Here is a 14,215-nt window from a genome sequence, read left to right on the forward strand (position 1 = left end):
TTACACATAATATACACATGTGTGTTTATACAACTGTATACCTATCAGGAACTGGCTTATGAGGGAAAGGAGGTCAAAATGAATAGATGAATAGGGGATTTTCAGGACAGTGAAACTATTCTGTAAGATAGGATAGTTTGTCACAGAACTGTGCAACACAGTTACCGCCTATGTAAACTGTGGACTTTTGTAATAACAATGTAGCAACCTTAGTTCATGTGTTTTTTTTAACAAGTATCACACTAATGCAAGGTGGAAAATGGAAGACTAGGGTTGAGCTTCTACCAGTCCTGTGCTACAGTGTAGACCTTAAGGATGAAAGGGGTTCGGGGCAGTAAGTGGGGTGCTCCAGGTCTTAAAACTAATCAAATGAACACTCAAAACTACATACTAGAGCAGAGTCCTTGAATAAAGGCACTTGGAAGAGACCATACTCTAAGTATAATACAAAAACAGATAGGTAACAATAACTTTAACCCTGCTTGGGTTTTTAAGATCCTGAGCGAAGAGAGCTTTTTAAAATTAAAAATCAAGTCAGGCAGTACATGTATCAGGCAAGCTGACAGCAAGTTTGAGGCCAGTCTGTGATACATATACAGTCTAGCCTGCACATAGGGTGAGATCCTGTCCATATACCCAAAACCAAACAAAAATCCCAAACAAGCTTGCTGCTCATTGTGAGCCAATCTATGCCATCTACTAGGTCTAATAAATTCCACACTGTAAAATTAACATAAAAGTCTATCTCAGAGCAAAAATATAAATATAAATAGATAGATAGATAGATAGATAGATAGATAGGTAGATAGGTAGATAGGTAGATAGATAGATAGATAGATAGATAGAGGCTTCTGGAGAAGCAAAAGCAAAGCTGTTTTTGAAAGACACATGCTCCCCAACCTCAGTCACAGATTCTTATGGAAAAAAATGAAATAAAATAAAAATCTACCACGATTAAAAGCCAGTACACGGAACAAAACCAACAAAGATTAAACCTGCCAAAACTTAAAATTATAGAATAATATTTCAAAAGGAAATATTAAGGACTAATTTTTTAAAACATAAAGGGAGTCAAAATTCAAGAAATTATGCAAAAGGTATACACAGATTTGGAAAAAAATTAAAGAAACTTCTAGAAACATCTTTACAATGTAAACAGCAATGGTCTATATACCATGTCCCTCCAGGATCCTATATGGAAGTACTATTCTAATTATGTAGAGATGTGAATGGAGAGATGGCTCAGTGGTTAAGAGCACTGGCTGCTCTTCCACAGGTCCTGGGTTCGGTGTCTAGAACCCACATGGCAGCTCAAAACCTTCTGAACTCCACTTCCAGGGGATCGAACAGCCTCTTCTGGCCTCCTCAAGGACCAGGCACACCCAGCTCACGCTTCAGAGAGATATATGCAAATGAAACACAAATACACATAAAATACTAAAATTACATTAAAAAGATAGGAAAACACAAAAACTTAGGATAATAAAGTGAGCTAGGGGAACAGAAAGAATAAAAAATATACACCACTTCATAATTGTCTAGGGTTACTGAAACATGTTGTCAGATTAGAGAAAAAAAGATTTCTCCTTAAAAGTATTGTGAAACTTCAGGATACCAGAGGTGAAAAGGGAAATGTCAAGTCAATCAGGGAGAATAGACAGATTAGTTAGAGATGAACCAACAGCAGACTCTTTGCAATATGCAAAATCTTGAGGGAAAAAAAAAGGTCCAGCAAACTACAATGTGGCAACAAAGACAAAGTAAGGACATTTGAACGTGGAGCTAAATTAACTCACATGCTTCCTCACGTTAGAAGTGAAAAAATAGAAAGAAGAAAAACCCCTACCAAACATTACCTCAGCACTGATTAGTACAGGAAGGAGAAAGATGCCAGGAGGAACAGCAAGCCAAGAAACTGAGTCAGCAGGAGGGCACCCATGAGAGATGGCCATCTGTAGAAGAGAAAGGTCCACGCAGCACCCTGGAGCACTCATGAACAGTGCAGAGCCAAAGTAAGACACAGCACACACGAACAGAACAGAGGGAGTGAGCAGAGTCGCCGTGCATGTAGGGATGTTGTGGGCAACCCTCAGAACTATAAAAATGAAAGCTAGAGCTTTGAAGTGGGGGGCGGAGATGGGGAGAGAATTTGGTAAGAAATCTCAACCAATACCAGCCAACCTCCCAAGAGCAGAAAGGCACGGCTGGCACTAATGAGTCTGGAATGCACTGCAGTGTGACCTAAATGTGCTCCTAGGTCTCTTCAGAAACGTACTACGTTTACTGGGAGGAGGGTGCATGCCATGGTGTGCTGATGGAGGCTGGAGGGCAGCCTGCCAAAGGTCAGTTCTTTCCACCATGGGGACTTCAGGGAGAAAACTCAAGTCATCAGGCTTGGTGACACGAGCCTTGACCTGCTGAGCCATCTGACCAGCCCTGCAAATCCTTAACTGGCACTCACCTGTATCTGAGAGTTCTGGAACATTATCTACGTCATTTCCTAATATGCCTCTTACTAAGAAATGTTGCCAATTGTCTTTGCCCACTTCAATCCCACAGGCGTGACAGTGTGCATGTGTGTGCGTTATGTGTACATACATATTCATATTGCATGCACATGTGTGTCTTCCTCCGTCACTCTCCTCCTTATTTTTCTGAGGCAGGGTCTATCACTATACCCAGCGCTCATGACCTGGGTTAGATCAACTGGCCTGCCAGCTCCAGGGATCCTGTCTCAAGCTGACCAACACTGGGCTCAGAAGCACGTGCCACTGCACTGGCTTTGTGTGGGTACTGGAGGGATCTGAACTCAGATCCTCATGCCTGCTTGGCAAACAGTTTGCCAACTCTCTACCCAGCCCACATATTCAATCTTCTGAATGACTCTGTGGTTCTTTACACGCACGGACCCAGGGCGTCCAGGAGGTCTTACATTGCTACAGTCCAGAGCTTCCCTGTTGTCCTCTAAGTGTTCAGCCTCTACCTCAGAAACGCTGCTTGGATGTCCTTTCTGGTCACATTCTGTTTCCTTGTGTCAGAGCATCAACTGCTCAAGATCAGAAAGGACACAGTGGGTTCTCCTAAACAATCTAGCATTGCTGTGCTATTTCTTTCCCCTGTAAGGATGAAGCAACACTCAAGTGCATTTTTCCTTCTAAAACTCAAAGATGAATTCTGCAAAATGTGCATATATAAATATAACTGTATCTCACATACAAAAATAAAGTGAGTGTATAAGGCCATTGTTTTCATCTCTGACATTACAAAAGTGGTTTTTTTAAAAAATAGTCATTTTTCTAGTCTTTTCGTTTCTGCCAATTTTAAAAGGAGCCCATATGCTCAGGGCTAAAAATGAACAAGGTTAAGCCAAAGGAGGTCAGACATCATCAGCATAGTGAGGACTTTAATAAGACATGAAACCATGTCTCACTAAATGGCTAATGTACTGCCTTACGTATCCCATAATTACCTTTTTTGCTATAGTATCAGCAGAATAAGCTAGGGATGAGATTTATGAATTTAAAAAAAAGGACAAAATATTGATGAGGTTTTAAAAAGATCTATATATATATTTTACATTCAGAGACAAGAAGATTCAATAATAGTAAGATCTTAATTCTCTATAAATTGATCTGCAGATCCCACACAATTCCAATCAAAATCACAGTAGGCTGGGCATGTGATAAAATATTGCAAAATGATACTCAAAGATTTTTTTTTAAAGATTTTTTCTTAATGAGTGAATGCATAAGCTGGTAAAACCAGACTGAGCTTTAGTTGGCTGTGCAGACAGGATATGGCCACAAGGAGGGGCTGAGCACTGGACCCTCAGACACTTCCTGCCAGCTTCCTAAGTTTACAATTAATTTTTAATTAAAAAAAAACTACAAAAAAATCCAACAAGCTTATATGTTTACCTTGAAAAATTATCCTAAAATATGTACTGAAAAGCCAAAGATGTAAATAGAAAAGGCAATTTTGAAAAGCAGAACAACACTGGAAGACACACACTACCAGCTTTCAAGACTCTCAAGACTACAGTGACCAAGAGTGAGCAGCTGTGGAAGTCCAGAGCACAGCGCAGCAGAGGGAAGCATCCCTGCACCGAGTCCAGATGTGCACAGCTGACTGAGTGCCCCTAAGCTGCCATGTAACTCAGCAGTGGTCTATGTATACTCGGCTTCAGAAGCCATTCCAGAGTGACAGAAATCCGAAGAGTGGCTGCCTGGTGGAGGCAGGGGTCTGGGGATGGGGTGGCACTAACTTGTGGTTTAACTGGGGAGGACACAAGGGAACTTCCTGAAATGTTCTGGAAATGTATGGACTGTTCCATCTTAATAAGAGACTGGATCACACAGCTGTACACATTTGTCAAAAACCATGTAACTGAAACATATATAATTTGTATTTTACTGTAAATTTTTAAGGATTATTTACTTAATTATGCATACAGGCAAAATTATGCATGCCTGTCCGTCATGTACATGCAGGTGCCCTCCGAGGCCATAGGTGTTGGATCACCTGGAAGCAGGGCTAGAGACAATGATGAGCTGCCTGGCGTGGGTGCTGGGAACTGAACCCAGGCCCTCTGCCAGAGCAGTACATACTCTTACCTGATGAGCCACCTGTCCAGCCACATGTACTTTTTAAAGAATGGGCCAGGTGTGGTGTCTTTAATCCCAGCACTAGGGAGGCAGAGGCAGGCGGATCGCTGTGAGTTCAAGGCCAGCCTGGTCTACAAAGGGAGTCCAGGACAGCCAAGGATACACAGAGAAACCCTGTCTTAAGAAACCAAAAAAAGAAAGAAACAAAAGAAAAGAGAAAGAAAGAAAGAAAAAAAGAAAGAAAGAAAGAAAAAAAGAATGAATGAACGAACTTACTCTCTGATTCTGTAGCATTGTTCAAAGTGGCTGGAACTTTTCATGTCTTCCTAACGATGTTTTTTTGGTTCTTGTACAAAGCCTTAAAGGGGATTGGGGCCAGCCCCTTCCCATTACTCTTTGCCTCTCTGCTGGGGTCAGAACAAGCCTCCCTGGCCACGCACTGCCACAGCCATGATATTCTACTGCATGGCCACAGCCCAGAGGAACCAGGCTAAGTGTCCAGGCATGGAAACCTTTTAAGCCAAACTAAGCTTTCATTCAGTTGGTTCTCTCGGGCATTTTGTTATAGTGACAAAGCTAAAACGCTTAACCTTAGCTTATTCCAGATAACCTTGTAGCACAGTCCCAGTATCCCTGAAACTTCCTGAGATTCTTTTTGGTCCAGGAAGTCAAAACTATTTTCAGAACAATACAAAATGCTATTTGCCACCATGACTGTGCTGCCTCCTCCCAGCTTCCTAAATCTAAGTGGTTCTTTTGAGACCACTGGGCAAAACGGACAGAGCCTTGACTACTAGGCTTAAGCATATATCCTTCAGCCCATAAGCAGGGAAGAGAGTGTTCATACAAAGAAAGGTGGAGGACTTATACAGGAAAAAAAAATCTTACAATTCCAAAGACCAAAGAAGAATTTAAACAGCAATAACAACAAAACGTCTTACTAAAAGCCAGTTCAGGACAAACACAGGCAGCACTGTTGCACTGGGAACCCTAACATATAATCTCAGATTGAGGTAGCTGCAATAGAAACAGAGCCTCTTCCAGATTATTATAAAAAAACAAACAAACCAGATTATAAAAACCAAACAACAGCAAAAAGAAATCATGATTCCATTTCTTGAAATTAAAGGGTTGTTTTTTTCTTTTCCTATTGGTGAACAAAGTCCTTTTCCTAAACACTCAATCATATTTTTAAGCAGCAACATGTAAGAAGAACCCAGTGGTGGGGTTATTATAATGAGTTGAGAATCCCTTATCAACTTTGAACCAAAATATTTTGGATTTCTCCAAACACTGGAACGATTGCACACACACAGTAAGATCCTGGGGACAGGACCAAGTCTAAACATGACATTTACTTGCTTCACATGTACAGACAGCCTAGAGGAAAGACTACTCAGTGTCTTCTCACCATACCTGCATCCAGGCTGCAACCATCCAGTGAGATCAGGATTGAATTTCCCACTTGTGACATCAGCAGTGCTACACCACTCTGGGGTTTGGACTATTTTATATTTCAGACTTCTGGATTAGAGGGGTATCAAACCCACTTTCAGCCACTGAATCTTAACACAAAATGACAATGGCTTCTGTAAATAGTAACTCTGAGCCCTGCTTATCATACAGAAAAGACACTAAGCTTACTGACTTAACTTAGGCCTTAAGCTCTGCAATGCCTAAGTTGCTCTGATGCCACCGACGCCAGAGCCTTGGGACCGCCCCAACTCCACTCCTCTGCTGTGATTTCTGCCAGTCTGAAACAATGATCTCTTTTCTCCATTCACGTACCTGCCATTCCTTTTGTGAGACTCTATCAGTCACTCCTGTAGGCCCTCAAGATACAGCACGGAATCAAGCAGAATCATTCTGGATTTATGCTCTAGCAAGACATGACAGGTAGTGACACACGCTATAAGGAGAAAATAAAGAAAAATGAACAGACCTGAACTTTCTACGAATGTCACCAAATGAGAGCCTGGTGCTTGCATGGGCTTCTCTGAATCCTGAGAGCTGTGGAGGGTGCAGGCTGCTATCAGGAGCTATTTCATATGAACACTCTGATCAGATGCTTAAATCCCAGGAGAAAGGGGCCTTCCTCTAAGCTGACAACATATTGTTGGGAGTTCTCATTCTAAAGAAATACTCACTTTTGGTGCCAATTTGTTTAATTCTAATCTACTTGTCTTCCTCTTTTTTTTTTTTTTTTCCTTTTTTTTTTCTTCTCGAGACAGGGTTTCTCTGTGTAGCCTTGTCTGTCCTAGACTTGCTTTGTAGACCAGGCTGGCCTCGAAATCACAACGATCCGCCTGCATCTGCCTCCTGAGTGCTGGGAATAAAGGTGTGTGCCACCACGCCCGGCACTACCTGTATTCCTAATGAAGGCCCCCAAATATTCCAGTTCTACCAAATCTAGATCTTTTCCAGAAAGACAGTGGGAGGAGGGTGACAGACAGACTTACTGAAAGTGATCTCTGAACTCGCAAGTACTACCTATAAAGTAAGTTGCTGATGGTACTAACCATGCACCCTGAGACATGATGGAAATGAAGAGATACAGATGCCAGGAAGAAAGGCGGACGGAGGCAGGAAGTGCAGAAGTAGAGTGAGTGTGAGGGCAGCGGAGAAATGAGTTGGCAGATGATGATGACCAGCAGGCAGCCGGCTCCAGAACCCTGCTCCTGAAGTTGCCATGACGCCACAGAGAGGTCAGCTGTGGAGAGAATGGGGCAGCTAGGGAGTCTTGAAGTTAGAACAAGGTTCACTGTGATAAAATGAGGAAACCAGTAAAGTTTTGACCTCAAACTTTGGTAACTAAAAGTGGGCATACCTTTTACCTTCTTACAAATCCTACTTACCAAGCCCTGTCATTTTTACCACTCACAGACTCTAAAACACCAGATTTTATATTACAGCTGTTCAGTGTATGATGGCTGTTCAATCCTTTTTCACAAAGGAATTTACCAATTATTCATCTCAATACAAAATCACACATTTGATGTGCATTTACAGAGACTACACACACCAAGTAAAGGTTGGAGGCAAACACTCCCTTCAAGGAATGAGACCTGTATCTAAGGCTGATAATCTGACTTTGTTTCCTTGCTTTTTAAAAAGGCTTGCTAGAGAAATCACCCCCAAATCTGTTTCCCTGTTCCTTTCCACCTCAGAGAGCCCCTGATGCTGGGGAATGCAACTTCATTGATTTCAGATGAGATTCTTTTTAAGTTCAAAAACACTTCCTCTGGGGTCTCTAAACCAGTGGTTCTCAACCTTCCTAATGCTGTGACCCTTTAATGCAGTTCCTCAAGTTGTGGTGACCCCCAGCCATAAAACTTTCATTGTTACTTCATAAGTTACTGTTATGAACCATAATGTAAAGATCTGTGTTTTCCAATGGTCCTAGGTCAAAGGGTCATTCAACACTCCCAGGGGTGGGGGGTCACAACCCACAGGTTGAGAAGCTCTGCTCTAGACTTTGCTTTCCACAGGAGTAAAACTGGGCAGAACTCCAGCTCGCCACAGTCTAGTTACCCTCAGCTGTCCCCAGGTGCTTGGTCTTCACATTCATCAGAAGAATTAACAACAGGTGTAAACAAGTGTGGGGCCGAAGCCTGCGCAGCCTAGGCTAAAAGTGTCTATTTTTGCAAATGCTAACAACAATGGAAAAACTAGTCTTTGTTGACATTAATCCAGATGCCTTGAAAGATGCGGTCACAAGAAAGCCAACACACATTTCCCTCAATACATACACATTGATTTTCTGACTCACTAACTATGCCTCCATGTTTTCTCCTGTCCAATATCCTATTTCAAATCTTATATAGATGGCCAATAAGTACAGCTTTGGGGCCTGTAGCCTTTACTTCTGAGGAAATGACTTTCATACATATGTAAATAAAAAAAATTAATGCCAACATTTCCAAAGTATGCCCTACAAGACACTAGTTCTAAGGAGAAGCAAAAGCTATCCTAAAGAATCCTCAAACGGGGATGGGCTTTAATCTCAGCACTCGGGAGGCAGAGGCAGGTGGATCTCTGTGAGTTCAAGGCCAGCCTGGTCTACAAAGCAAGTCCAGGACAGCCAAGGCTACATAGAGAAACTCTGTCTCGAAAATCCAAAAAAAAAAAAAGAATCCTCAAACCAAGCTAAAATTTGTTTGCTGGGCCAAGCGAAGTTTAGGAGGCTTGACACAGGACTCCTAAGCCTTTATTATTGTTGCTGTTGTTATTGTTGTAGGTCACATTTGTGGAGTCCGTTTTCCCCTTCCACCTCTCTGTGGAGTCAATCTCATGCTGTGAAGCTTTAAGGCAAGCTCTTCTTACCTGCTGAACCACCTCACTGCCTCTTGAGCCTTTACTGTACCCATGGTGTGGCTTTCCCTGCAGCATCCACCCAGGGTTAGAAACCATCTGTGTAGAGACTGTGACTACTGCCTGAAAGTCTAATTCTGACGTCAGAGATGGCTCCAATGACTCAAGCCATAGCATACTGTCAAAGCTGAGGCAAAGCGCTAGAATTCAAGAGGACACAGGGTTTGGCATAGAGCTGAGACAGGCATGAAACTACATAAATCTAGAAAAGCAAAGGCTTTAGCTGTAGGGATAATTTGAATTAACTGGGAAAGTGCCATGCCTGTGAAAGACAGTACAACACTTGAAGATATTACATGCGGGCAGTATCATCTATATAGAACGTCCAATTTTTTTTCCAATGACAAACCTAAGGTCATTAACCTCATGGAGAATGAAAAGAATGCTCACATCTATGCCAACCTTTTGACATGTGACACAACATAGGCATCTAAAAAGTTCACACTTAAGAACCATGGAATCAAATTACTAAAGAAAAAAGATCTCTCTCTCTCTCTCTCTCTCTTGTACACACACACACGGGGGGGGGGGGGGGGGGGGGGAGAGAAACCTGTTAAATTAGTTTATGGTTTTGTATTTGGACCGCATTCGTAGCTATCCTGAGTCACATGGGGCCCATGGCTGGACATGCTTGCTGGGCCATTTCACATGAAAAAAGGAAAAACAAACACATCCAACATAAAATCTCTTAATTCCAGAGCACTTCATGAGCCTCTTGGGACCCAACCATAGAGCTCCACGTGTTGGTCTTGCAGTTCCTAGGTAATCCTGGCGCAAATGCTTCATGGCTGATAAAGTCTGTGCAGTTATGTGGCACTTAAAAGGCAATATAATTTCTCTTTTAAAAGTGTGTTATCAAGTACTCACAGACCGTGCAGACGAAGTGGACAATTGCACAGGCAGAAGAAGAGGAGGGAGGAGGAGGAGGAAGAGGTGGAGGAAAGAAGGAAGGAAAGAAAAGGATATTTTTGGGGGTAAAACTCAAGTCATTCACTTACACCAAAACCCACAAGGTGACCTGTGATGGTTAGAACAGCCTCCCACAAAATACCCCTGAGATGCTAAGTCCGTTGTGCAAGCTGAACAGCTGCTGGCTCCCAGCTCAGGTTCAGCACTCTGTAGCCAAGCGGCAAATACAGTAACTGTGTAACTGCAGTGGGAGGAAAAGTTTTCAAAATAAAAATCCCTTAAAACACCAACCTTCCAAGAATTACTATAAGTGGGTCTAATTTATTTACTTAATGGAGCCATTGCGTTCTTAGCGCCTCCTCTCTGAGAGCTTACAGAGCAAAACTCATAGACACTGGCTTTGGGAAACAAGAACCACTTCACTTCTCTCCAGCTCACCAGCAGCACGTGTGTTGGGAACATCACACAACCAAACCCATGTGGAAAATGTGTATCCTCACCACATGACTTGATTGTAGAAAAGAAGGAAGTTTCAGCCTTGGGCTGTTTAGCAGGCAGGAGCTATGACGCTGAACACCACGCGGTGATTCTATGCTTTGGGTCTCTGGTAATGAAAGAGCCTGGCGGGCAGGAATCAAGCATCTAAGATCCGGTGTTCACTGGCAGGTTGTAAAAGCAAGTGAGGCCTGGCTGCCTATCAGGAGTGAGGAGTTAACAAAAGAGCCACAGGAGACTGAGAATATGCCGACAATCCAAATGCTGAAGGCAATGTGTGCCTCAGTTTCTTCCTTGGAAAGTCATGGACATACTCTGTCCATGTCCATGTTTACAAAATGGTGCCTCCCACTGATGGAAAATCCAGACTCCTAACCAGTCAGCTGCTACCTCTGCCACCATCAACTTCACAAAGTTACTAACTCTCCTTGTGCCTGCTTCTTCGACTGTGTCTACCTCACAAGACAGTTGGAGGAGTAGGGAGGAAAAGTCTAGCAAACGCCTGCCAGATAATAAGCACTCCAGAAAACACCATCAATAATGCCTGACAAGATTAATCAATTTGTTGTACTTCTATAACATTCAGATGTCCTTAGAATTACAGACTTGACTGGTTTTGTTTTTTGTTTCTGTTTTTTTTAGTCAGGTAGGTTTACTACACCTTTATTTCATGGGTTTGTTTTGAGACAGTGTTATTCAGTAATGGATACTCACCTCACCATGTAGGCCAAGCTGGCCCTAAACTGGTGACCAGCAGTCTCCTGCCTCTGCTTCCCAGGGGCTGAGAATACAGGCATGTGCTACCAAACTGACTTGTTTTGTTGTTGTTTTTAAGCATAGCAACACCTGGCTAATTATTCTTATCAAGGACCTCCCAGTCCTTGCCTATAACCTCAGCAGATGTTATACAGCAGCCTTGGCTAGATAGCAATGTCAAAGTTAGTCAGGGCAACATGAGACCCATCTCAAGTACTAGAGCCATGTACCCATGTACACAGCACACGTGCGCACGCGCACACACGCACACACACTCAACAAAACTTGCTGTATACATTGCCACTTAAGAAACATAAAATTTAACTTCTCGGCTACTATATATAATTGGTCTTCCCCAGACAGTTATAAGCTCCTTGGTACATTTCTACCTTCTTAGTCAAAACCAAATTCCAAAATACCATTATTCTTATCAGGACTATTCCAAGAGCCTCCTAGCTGCCCTTTCCTTCCAATACACACTGGATATGACAGAGAGAACTTTTTAAAAGTCCACACATTTACTTTAGTGTGTGTGTGTCTGATGCACGTGTCATATGGCACCTGTGGAGGACAGGACAGCTCTGGAGTTGGCACTCTTATTATGTTTTTGGTGTGTTCTGCAGATCTAACTCAAGCAAACGTGAGCCTTGGCCCAGAAGTCCAAATCTAACTTGAACTCAGTCACGCACATCTACACCTCTACAATTAAGGGGCCATAGATGGAAGATTATGAGTCTCGGGCCGGGCCAGCCTGGGATGCAGAGCAAGATCCTATATATTGAAAATAACAGAAAAGGAAAGAAATGACAGGGGCCTGGGAAGACAGCTCAACAGTTAGGAGCAGGAGATGTTCTGCCAAGGCTGAACTTTGGTTCCTGGCACCCATGTCAGGCAGCTCAGGGCTGCCTGCAACTTCAGCTCCAGGAGATCTGACGCCCTCTCCTGGCCTCCAGAGAGATCTTTGTGTGAACACATACATTCCCACCCACCCCTTTGAAGAAAGAAAGGAAAACTCCATATCTAAATATCTAATTACACTCCACTGGCATGACTCCCATAAGTCCCATGGCTAAAATTGTCTATAGGAAGCAGGAGCCACAGCCACCCTCTCTGTAGCTGCTCAGGCTAGGTCTGTCTCAGATTCACGCAGGTGTCTCTGCCCTTTGAATCGCACTCCCGCTGTGCGCCCCCTCCTCCCTCCCACCACTGCCCTGAGCAATGCCTTGTCATCTTCCAGATCTTGGCTAGAGGCTGAGAGACTGGAACGCGACAAATTAGGTCCTCCCGTTCTGTGCTAACAACCCTCACCATCCTCTCTGCAGCACAAAATACAACCGTAATAAAATGACTGAAACTGCCATTAATGTTGTCAAAAAAAAAAAATTAAAAAAAAAAAAGAAAAGAAAAAAGAAAAAAAAAAGGCTTCAAATAAATCTGGGTCCATTCCCATCTTTAGTTGTCGCAACTCAAGTCCAGACACATGGCTGCTAATTTATACACTGCAGCTATGCTCAAGTACACTTTTTGTCAATGGAGGAAAGTGGTGTGATATGCGACAGAGACAAACGTGTCACTCACAAAAGACCTGAGGCACCTGTACAGGCTAACATACGTTTAGGCATTCCATCGAAGCACGGATAAAAACCCATTGCTGCTTTAGAGTGGGCAAAACCAAAGTGAAGACTAAACTTTGCAGCGTAATACTAAGTTTCTCTGGGCATCCTCAGGTGTTCGGTGAAACAGGAGTCCAACTCCAGTTACCCAGTAAGTAGATACGCAACTAAATCAAGGCTGCTGCCACATTTGGCACTATCCACCTCCCTTCTTGGCAGACTCCGCGAGGCCAAGAGTGGAGTTGGCCTGGGAAGAATGATTTATCCTCCCACATTTAGAAGTGGTCCCCTTGCAACAGAAACGCTGTACTGCTAATGAGCTTTGAATTCTAACCTTGTCAAACCAGTACCCTTTCTAGATACTCGGTTGACCAAAAAAGAAAAAGAAAAAGAAAAAGGAAAAGGAAAATCTGATTCCTGTGAGTCACTGACAAAAACAAACACCACTGCCCAATTCTTTTCGAAGGAAACAAACCCACAAACAAACAAAGTTGCTTTCTTGCCTCCCAAAACTCTTTCTACAAAACAAAGTGACTGCTTGGAAAATTACAAGGAACTGACAGGCAGATGTTAAGAGGCTAAAGGCTAAGGCACCAGCAGATGTTAAGAGGCTAAAGGCTAAGGCTGTCGATGGAGCCTTAGATCAGAACCAGCAGGCCCCGGCGGGCAGCAGGTCCCAGCCACCGACCGACGATCCCAGGTACCGGACAGGCACGCAGGTTTGTCAAACGCCAAAGCCCCAGCAGCCCGGTTCGTCACACAGACAGACAGACCCTGCCCAGGCAACAAGCGCCCAGCCCAGCTCTGCACTCCCAGGAGCGTCGCGGCTCCAAGAGCAGCCCTTTCCCAGGACTGCGCGCAAGCGAGGCTGGGGTCAGTGACCGGGGCACGGCTCCGGTGAGGACGCCGAGGACTGCGGTCCCACGCCCGGCCCTTTGTTCCGTCCCGGCGGCGCAGGCCTGGGCTCGGCGGCCCCTGTCCTCACCTTGTAGACGTCGCCGTAGGTGCCGCTGCCTATGCGCTGGATGAGCTCGAAGTCCTCCTGCGGGTTCCGGCGGGACAGGTCGAAGCCCGGGTTCATGGCGGGCCCCGGGTGCCCCCCGCCTCCCTCCCGGCCCGGGGAGGGGGGGCGCTCAGGGGGGCCGCACGGAGGGAGCGCCCGCGGCCGGCCCGGCTCCGCCGCCGGTCACAATCGCCCGGCTGCACGCCGCGGCCGCCGCCGACCACGACGAGCCGCCCGGCGTCCCCGCCCCCCGCCGCCGCGCGGAGCCGGGTCACACCCACCAAGAGAGGAGCGCGCCCGCAGCCCCTCGCTCCGGGTGCAGCTCCAACATGGCTTCCGCCCGCCGCTCCGCCCGCCCTCCCGTTCCCGGCCCGGGAGCCACTGCGCAGCCGCCATCCCGTTGGCCGCGCGCTCCCGGCGGGCCCCGCGCGCTCCCGGCTTGCGCGGCTGTCGGGACGCGCAGG

General features: G+C 44.8%; 1 protein-coding gene across 5 annotated transcripts in view; it reads right to left on the reverse strand.

Annotated features, from left to right (window-relative positions):
- MAP4K3 (mitogen-activated protein kinase kinase kinase kinase 3) overlaps positions 1-13,991 on the reverse strand; it is a 145,374-nt gene extending 131,383 nt beyond the window's left edge. Inside the window, exon 1 of one of the 5 annotated variants that reach the window (XM_084793096.1) lies at positions 13,734-13,991. In XM_084793096.1, the coding sequence (XP_084649222.1) occupies positions 13,734-13,829 (96 nt within the window). In that variant the 5' untranslated portion in view covers positions 13,830-13,991. Of the gene's footprint in view, positions 1-6,392; positions 6,502-13,733 lie in introns of those variants that run through there. The other 4 variants (XM_084793097.1, XM_084793098.1, XM_084793099.1 and 1 more) reach the window with 4 other exon arrangements.
- Positions 13,992-14,215: the final 224 nt, after the last annotated feature.

The sequence above is a fragment of the Acomys minous genome (genome assembly GCF_964271855.1).
Source record: "Acomys minous genome assembly, chromosome: 8".
Classification (NCBI taxonomy): domain Eukaryota; kingdom Metazoa; phylum Chordata; class Mammalia; order Rodentia; family Muridae; genus Acomys; species Acomys minous.